The sequence below is a fragment of the Ichthyophthirius multifiliis genome, assembly GCF_000220395.1.
Source record: "Ichthyophthirius multifiliis unplaced genomic scaffold scaff_1120509251412, whole genome shotgun sequence".
Classification (NCBI taxonomy): domain Eukaryota; phylum Ciliophora; class Oligohymenophorea; order Hymenostomatida; genus Ichthyophthirius; species Ichthyophthirius multifiliis.
This window is the reverse complement of record NW_004085899.1, coordinates 1-8,969: the sequence shown is the minus strand read 5'-3', so window position 1 is coordinate 8,969 and position 8,969 is coordinate 1. Positions and strand designations below refer to the sequence as shown.

General features: G+C 16.6%; 1 protein-coding gene across 1 annotated transcript, besides 21 other annotated features; it reads left to right on the top strand. All coding sequences in view use genetic code 6, as the record gives it.

Annotated features, from left to right (window-relative positions):
* Positions 1 to 82: a microsatellite.
* A 1,445-nt stretch (positions 83 to 1,527) lies between these two features.
* Positions 1,528 to 1,615: a microsatellite.
* A 25-nt stretch (positions 1,616 to 1,640) lies between these two features.
* Positions 1,641 to 1,692: a microsatellite.
* Positions 1,641 to 1,696: a microsatellite.
* Positions 1,697 to 1,727: 31 nt separating this feature from the next.
* Positions 1,728 to 1,776: a microsatellite.
* A 208-nt stretch (positions 1,777 to 1,984) lies between these two features.
* Positions 1,985 to 2,024: a microsatellite.
* Positions 2,025 to 2,026: 2 nt separating this feature from the next.
* Positions 2,027 to 2,075: a microsatellite.
* Positions 2,076 to 2,343: 268 nt separating this feature from the next.
* Positions 2,344 to 2,393: a microsatellite.
* Positions 2,394 to 2,818: 425 nt separating this feature from the next.
* On the top strand, positions 2,819 to 6,117 carry IMG5_198510 (leishmanolysin family protein, putative; the record flags this gene model as incomplete). Its single annotated transcript, XM_004024132.1, has 4 exons — positions 2,819 to 3,427; positions 3,618 to 3,942; positions 4,118 to 5,978; positions 6,060 to 6,117. 4 exons carry the CDS (start codon positions 2,819 to 2,821, stop codon positions 6,115 to 6,117), a joined length of 2,853 nt encoding a protein of 950 aa, XP_004024181.1.
* Positions 3,429 to 3,539: a microsatellite.
* Positions 3,434 to 3,537: a microsatellite.
* Positions 3,450 to 3,558: a microsatellite.
* Positions 5,306 to 5,739: a microsatellite.
* Positions 5,323 to 5,734: a microsatellite.
* Positions 5,743 to 5,797: a microsatellite.
* A 500-nt stretch (positions 6,118 to 6,617) lies between the features above and the next one.
* Positions 6,618 to 6,703: a microsatellite.
* A 530-nt stretch (positions 6,704 to 7,233) lies between these two features.
* Positions 7,234 to 7,277: a microsatellite.
* Positions 7,240 to 7,285: a microsatellite.
* A 412-nt stretch (positions 7,286 to 7,697) lies between these two features.
* Positions 7,698 to 7,744: a microsatellite.
* Positions 7,745 to 8,593: 849 nt separating this feature from the next.
* Positions 8,594 to 8,623: a microsatellite.
* A 78-nt stretch (positions 8,624 to 8,701) lies between these two features.
* Positions 8,702 to 8,749: a microsatellite.
* Positions 8,706 to 8,756: a microsatellite.
* Between the last annotated feature and the right edge of the window lie 213 nt (positions 8,757 to 8,969).

Genomic DNA, 8,969 nt, shown 5'->3' with positions numbered 1-8,969 from the left:
ATATATATATATATTATTATATATATATATATATATATATATATATATATATATATATATATATATATAATATTATATATATTGTATTTTTTTTTAACTTATTCTTAACATTATTATGTAATTATTAATCTATTGCTAATATTTTTTTTGTAATCTTTTTTTTCTATTATTTATTATAATTTTTAAATTCAATTAATTATCCTTTAATCGAGGTTTTTAATTAATGCTTATAAATAATTTTCTATATTTTGATTTTCTTTAAAATAATATTCTTTTAGAGTATAATTATGTCTGAATTTTTTTATTTTAAATTTTAATATTTATCACTAACAAATACTATTTTTTTATATATATTTTATTAAAAATAATAAAGATTTTGTAAAAAAAATTAAAAATATTTAATAATATTATTCTAATTTATATATATTACATTTTTTTTAAAAAAAAATAATTCAATTACTAATTATTTTTTTATACATATTATTTTTCTGATTCTTTAGAAATAAAAAAATACTTAAAAGGCATTAATTAGCAAATGATTAAGGTTTCCTTTTTTTATGAAATTGAAATAACTATTTTTATTTTAAAAAAAGAGATTGAAATAGGAATATTTTAAATTGAATATTAACTAAATAAAATATTTGCGAAAAAGTAATAATTTTATTTCAATAAATATATATTTTTTTAGTTTTTATAAATTGTATTTATAAGTCAAGAAAATAATAAAAATTTTTTTTATTATAAAATTTTTTTAATTTTAATAAATTTATTAAGACATTTATAATATATTATTAACATAGAATAAAATTATAGATTTCGCATAAAAATGTAGTAAATTTACTAATAAAAATGAATAAAATAAATATATATATATATATATTTATATTATTATTTTTTTATTTATTTTATTTTCTTAATTTTACTTTGTATATTAAAATTTTCTTTTATTCTATATTTTTAATTTAATTTAAAATTATTTAATTACTGTTTTTTATAAAACTATAATATTATTATCTAATTATTCATTATATATTTATTTTTATTATATTTCTTTTATTTCTTAAATATTAATCAAACTTTAATATAATACATTCAGAAGCCTCTTTTTCATCATTTTTTTATTAAATAAATTTCTTTTATGAAATTATATATTTTATTTATATATTTTTTCTTTTTATTATTAATATGGGAGAATTATGATAAAAACAATGGAAAATAACAAAAAAAACTGAAATACATAATTCAAACGTTTAAATATAAATATGAAAATATTAAAATGATAAAACAATTATAGTGTTAAAATTGAATATATAAATCTAATAATAATATTTTTATTTAGAAACAAAAAAAATTATATTAAAATATTTAAAAATATATAAAAAAAGTTATTTAATTTTTAAAATTTTTATAGCAATAAAAAAAAAATGAATAGCTTTATATAAAAATGACAAAATTTATTATATTACAATTATTGATTGTAGTAAATATTATATTTATCTTTAATTAATTAAATTTAATATTATAATTAAAAAAAATAAAAAAAATAATTAAAAAATAAAAATATAGATAAAAGACACATTAAAATAAATAAATGTAAAAAAAAAATAAAAAAAAATAATTTGATTTATATAATATATATTATAATAATAAAAATAAAATTAAAATAAAAATAAAAATAAAAATAAAAATAAATAAATAAATTAATGTATAAAAATAAATTAATGTTAATATTTATATATATATATATATATATATATATATATATTTATATATATAATAATTAAAATTAACCTTTACTATATATATATATTTTTATTATAATAATAAAAAAAAAATTTATTTTAAATTATTAAAATGTTAAATTATTTTTTATAAAAAAATATTTATAAAAGTTCATATTTTTATTGTAAATAAAAATAATTTTTATTTTTTTTTATTTTTAAAAAAATATTGTTTAAATTAATTTCTTCTTATTAATTAATAAATTTAAATAAATATCTTTTATTTAAATAAAAATATTTTATATTTAATGTTTATAAAAAATTAATTAATATTGTTATAAAAATTTAATTAATTTATATTTAATTTTACTAGGTCTAAATTATATTTTTTATAAAAAATATTCATAAATTTTATTTAAGATTAAATAATAATAAACTATAAAATGCAAAAATTTTAATTAAAATTATATTGAATAAAAAAAAATTATTGGCATTTTAATTTAAAAACATTAAATTTACACTCTATTTTAAAAAATTATTAATAATATGATAGATTATAAATATTTTTTAATAAATACAAATTTATATATATTAATTAAATATAATATGTTATAACAACAATATATAAATACTTAATAATGTAATATATTTTCTTAATAATAAATATAAATAATCATATATATTTAAAATATTTCGTTCTAATATTAATATTAATAAAGGCTTTAATATTAATCCTATTAATATTTTTTTTAATATTTACCCATAAAGTAAATTAAAATAAATGTTAAATTATTAATAAAAGAAATAATTTTTTACAAATAATAAATAAATATTAAATTAATTAAATATATATAATTAAACAAAATAATAATATTTTAATGGTTATGTTTAAAAAATTAACTTTAATTGCTATCTTAATTATAGTTATATAGACCCTTCCTCACCATCAATGTGCTCATGAAAGTAAAAAAGTATAAGATCACTATAAGAAATTGCAGGAAAATTACGAAAAAATCTAAAAATCAAACAATGAATAACGTATACTTTAAACAGGTGATGAAGCAAAGCCTATAAGAATAACTATAGACTATTCACTTATGGACAATATAAAAATAGATATAACACAATAATAAAAAGAATACTTAATAAAAATAATAGAAACATCCAAACATTTTTTCTAAAAACTTTTAAAAGTTTACCCGATAAAAGGAAATAACATTTATTCTTCATATTGGCCTGACGACTGTTTAGGTACTGAAATTCCTTAATCTTATAAAAGAGTAGGAATTCCCGATTCGGATTTAAACTTACACATAATTTATAATAATGATGATAATGGAGTAATTGCTGACGCAGTCTATTGTTCAATGTCAGATGAAGGAATAACAAGACCTACTTTTGGAGAAGTAAATTTTAACATATAAAATATATTAAAAACAGAAGAAACTCCAGTAACTTTCAAAATTGATTTAGACTCGACAATACATGAAATTTTACATGTTGTCGGTTTTTCATTGAACTCTATGTATTATTGGATAAATCCTGAAACTAACAATATCTATAAATTTAGCTATGAAGAAAAATTATAAAAAGTAAAAACAATCAGAAATATAAAAACTGTACTTTTAACATCGAAAAATGTAGTAGAAGTTACTAGAAAATATTATAATTGTCCAACAGCTGAAGGTATGCAAATTGAAAATTAAGTAAATATATATAAAAAAATAAATATATAAATATATAAATATATAAATATATAAAATATATATAAATTTATATAAATATATATAAATATATATTAATTTATAAATATATATATCATATTTTTATATATATAAATTCATTATAATTAAAATACATTAATTTTTTTTTTAATATATGTTATATTTATTTTAGGGTGATATAGGTTCAATTGGCTCTCATTGGGAAAGAACCATTCTTTATAATGAATATATGACTTCCTCTAGAATTACTGTAAATAAGGTTTTTTCTATATTTACAATTGCTGCTTTGAAAGATACTGGATTTTACCCTGAAGTAAATGATAATATGGCTGACTAGATTTATTGGGGAAAAGGAAAAGGTTGTGAATTTTTTGAAAATGCTTGTTATAGTTAAACTTAATTCCCTGAATTTTATTATAAGTCTGACGATGAATATTAATGCTCATTTGAAAATGAAGGTCTAGGTTTACCTGATGTTGACTAATTTTGTGATGGATGTACTATAATAACACCTTTTTTATATGAGCTATGTACAAATCCCTATTATTTAAATATTATAGACGAAAAATAATAAGAATCAGATAAATTATCTAATTATTCAACTGAAAGTAAATGCTTCTAATCTTCAGCTACAGATATGAAATCACTTTTTGATTATCATCTTTCATTAAGATGCCATTTATTCAAATGTTCCTCCGATGCATCTTAAATAACTATTAAATTTCCCAGCATTTAAACATGAAATTATATGTGGAAAAGGAGACTAAGGTAAATAAATAGACATTGATAAAACTCAATAAAAAGCTAGAGGTTAATTAACATGTCCTTTAGATTATAATAGATTTTGTAATTATACTCCTTTATGTCCCAATTACTGTTATTCAAACGGAGTCTGTGTGAACGGTCAATGTATCTGCAAAACAGGATATGGAGGTGTCGATTGTTCTATATAATGCTCCGGAGTAGTCTTTAATTCTAAGTGTTTAGAATAGTCATAATGTCCTTCAGGTTTCTTTTTGAACCCAGATAATACTTGTAAATTAGATTGTGCTTTCGGCTATTTCGAATATGATGGAAAATGCAAACCATGTAATATTGATTGCTCTAGATGTACAGGACCATCAGATAAATAGTGTACTAAGTGTTAGTTTTTGAAATTATTGCAAGAAAATTAGTGTGTGGATAAATGTGATGAGAAATAAGGATATTCACCTAATTATGATTTGGGTATTTGCGAGATTAAATATTTTTAATGTAAAGGAAATTGCGAAACTTGTGAATAATAAAATTCTACTGTTTGTTTGTCTTGTAAAAAAGGCTTTTTTAAATAAGATGATAAGTAGTGCTCAAGCAAATGTCCTTAAGGACTTGTCGGAAACTAAGAAACATAAGAATGTGTAAGACCTTCTGTTGGATGTCTTTAATAAAATGATTCTAGTACATGTAATATATGTGATACTAGTAAAGGATATAGATTAGGTTCAGATAAAAAGTGTACTTTGTGTAAGTAAAATTGTTCCTAATGTAATCCTAAAAATGTAGAAGAGTGTTTAGTTTGTGACGGAAATAAATTCCAAATTTACGGTACTAGTTGTGTAGAAAGATGTCCAGATTCTAGTTTTTTATCTAATATTAGTGGAAAATGTGAAAATTGTTCTCAAAAATGTTAATAATGTAATTAATCAGGTTGTATAAAATGCGAAGAAGGCTATTATATTGATACTAAAACAAAAAAGTGTGCTTAGTGTTCTTCTAAATATACTAATTGTTAATCATGTGATAGTCTATCTTGTAAAAAATGTAATAATGGATATTAATTTGATCCTTTAAAAAAATAATGCTAATAAATCTCTGTTAAATCTGGAACTATTGTAAAAACTGGAACTACTGTAAAAACTGGAACTACTGGCACTACTGGAACTAATATAAAAAATGGAACAACTGGAACTACTGTAAAAAATGGAACAACTGGAACTACTGTAAAAAATGGAACTACTGGAACTACTGTAAAAACTGGAACTACTGGAACTACTGGAGCTACTGGAACTACTGGAACTGCTGGAACTACTAAAACTACTGTAAAAACTGGAACTACTGGAGCTACTGGAACTGCTGGAACTACTAGAACTACTGCAAAAACTCGAACTACTGGAACTACTGGAGCTACTGGAACTACTGGAACTGCTGGAACTACTGGAACTACTGGAACTACTGTAAAAACTGGAACTACTGTAAAAACTGGAACTACTGTAAAAACTGGAACTACTGGAAAAACTGGAACTACTGGAAAAACTAGTAATACTGGAGTTACAGGAAACAAAGGAAATACTGGAATACAAGGAAATAAAGGAATATAATGCCCAACCGGATGTAAAGAATGTAAATAATCTGGACAATGCTTATCATGTAATTAAGGTTTAATTTTTGATAATAGCACGAAATAATGCGTTATTTGCTTAAAAAAATACAGTGATTGTAAAGAATGTACGGAAACTAAATGCACATAATGTGTTTCTGGATATACATATAATGAGTAATAAAAATAATGCAAAGTACTACCGAAGAAGTCTAGATTATTAAATTATTTTTAAGGCGAGATTTAATAATATAATAGTTATTAAGGAGTCTTTGGTTTTTTTATTGTATATGTTTTATTTGGATTATTACTGTGAAAATTTAAAAAAAAAAGTAAAAGAAAAGTTTATTTTTATTTTTTATATATATAGAGTATTATAATGTCATTTTAATTTTTATTTTAGTGATTAGTAAACTATATTGTTTTATTTTTTATATTTTTTGTTGTATTTTTTATTAAATTGATTTACAATTATTTAATTAATTTATAAAAAAAGTAGAATTTTTTCAAAAAGAAATTTTGAATAGTATACCATCATTATTATTTAGTTTATAAAAATACAATTTTTTTTAAATAAATATTAATGTTAATTTTAAATAAATACAAAATTACTAATAATTATTATTACAAATACTCATATTAAAAAAATTAATAGTATGTATATATATATAATAAGTCTGTTTATTAAGGCTATTTAATTTTTTTCTAAATTAATATAATGAATATTACAAATTTTTTTAAGTTTTTTCTTTTATTTTATAAAATTTGCTATTTATTAAAAGTAGAAAATAAAAAAAATGTTAGTATTTTTTTTTCTAATTTTATTTTAACTTTTTAATTAAAGGTCTAAAATTTTAATTTTTTGAAAATTTATTAATTTAAGGACTAAAAGTATAATTTTAAATTTCTTAATATTACTTTTAAACCTTTAATTTAAATATAAATGATATTACTTTTAAACTTATTCATTATTTCTAAAAAAAAATTATATAAACTTTTATTTTGATGATTTTTCACTCATTTATTTTAATAACTCTAAATCTTTTAATATAAATGAGGTAAATATAATACAAGATTTATGTACATTTTAAGATTTCTGTGACTATCTTTGCATTTTATATAATATTTACGTTTATAAATAGACGTAAGTCTGATTTTATTTATTCGATAAATGTAAATAAATTTATAAGTTATGTATTTTAGCTAGTTATTATATTCTATTTATAAATTTTCGTTTACTAAAAAAATTTCTAATAATCATGTATTTCTTTTTTTCTATAAATAAAATAAAAACGAAATTTGAATTTTCAATTAATATATAAATAAAATGTTTTTAATATAATAAGAATATAAATTTATTAATATTTTATATATAAATATATTTTTTTTATGTTTCGTATTGATATATTATTTTATGCATATATTTTTTAAGTATATAATATATATATACATAAATATTTATATATATATATATATTTTTTTATTTTCTTTTTATTATTTTATTTATACTTATATTGTTTTTTGTAATATTTTTTTTTTAATTACTTTTGAATATTTTTTTAATTCAAATATTTATCTTTTACTTGAGGTCTTCCTATTTACGATTAAAGCTCTAATTTTTTTTGTATGTTTTTAATTTCTTTAAAATTTTATTCTTTTTAAATATTAATATGTCTGTATCTTTTTATATTAAATTTTTTTATTTATTACTAACCAACACATTTTTTTTTTAATATATTATATAAAAGAGAAGTAATAATTTTTTTTTTAAACAAAAAAATTATATTATCTATAATTTTATTATTGTTTTTATACATATTAATTTTTTTTTTTTATAAAAATTTCAATTACTAATTATTTATTCATTTTTTTTTTTTTACAATAAAAATAAAACAAAAATAAAAATTTCTTAAAAAATAAAATGATTTCTTTAGAAATAAAAAAAATACTTAAATGCATTAATTATTAAATTATTTAGTTTCTCCTTTTTTTTATGAAATTGAAACAACTTATTTTATTTTAAAAAAAGAAATTTAAATAGGAATATTTTAAATTGAATATTATCCAAATAAATTATTTTCAAGAAAGAAAAAAAACCAAATTTTAATGATTACATCTTAAAGACTTCGAATATTAATATCTGTTCATTAAATAAATAAATAAAAGCAGATTAGTAAATTAAATTTTAATAGTATTTTTTAAAAAAAATTATATAATAATTTAAATATTTTTTCGAAAAAAAAAAAAAAAAAGCAAAAATTTATTAAAGATTAATCGTATGAAAACTAAACTTTAATTAATTTGTTTTATGTTAGTAATGAAAAAAAAAATTGAAAAGAATACAGATAAAAATAATTAGAAAAACATGTGACTTTAAAATCACATAAAAAATGTAGTAAATCTAATATGCATTTATAAGCAAAATTGGAAGTATAGTTAAATAATATTAATAAAAACATTTTTTTTTTTTTAAATTAAAATTTAAAATAAGCGTATATATATTTTAGAATCATAATTATAAAATATAACATTAATAAATTAGAATGTTAATAATATAACAATTATAGATTATATTAATAATACACCTGATAATATAATATAATTATATTATATATTTAATTTATTAAAATTTACTTTTAGATTTTAATAAAGAGAAAAAAAGATTTTTATTAAAAACTATTTGCAAAAAAAATAAATAAAAGTAAAACTTTAAAATAAAAAATTGTTTATATACAAGTAGTTTAATAAAAAAATATATATAAGAAGATTATTTAATATGCTTTTTTTTATTTAAATAAATAATAAAAAATAAATATAAAAAAAATATTTATATTATTTTAAAATTTATTAAATACGAATATTAAGAATTTAATTGTTTTTAAATTATAGATGTGAAGTAAATATATATATAAATATATAAATATATAAATATATAATATATATATATAAAATATAATTATTTATTTATTTTATAATTTTGTTTATAAAATAAATTACATAAATATATTTATTTTATTTATTTTTAAAATGTATAAATTAATATTTTTAACTATTAGGATTAAAATACTTTTTCTATAATATATATTTTATAAAATTTAATTGCCTAAAATATATTAATATATTTAAATGTTTTTTTTTAATTAATTATTTAATAAACATTTATTTTTA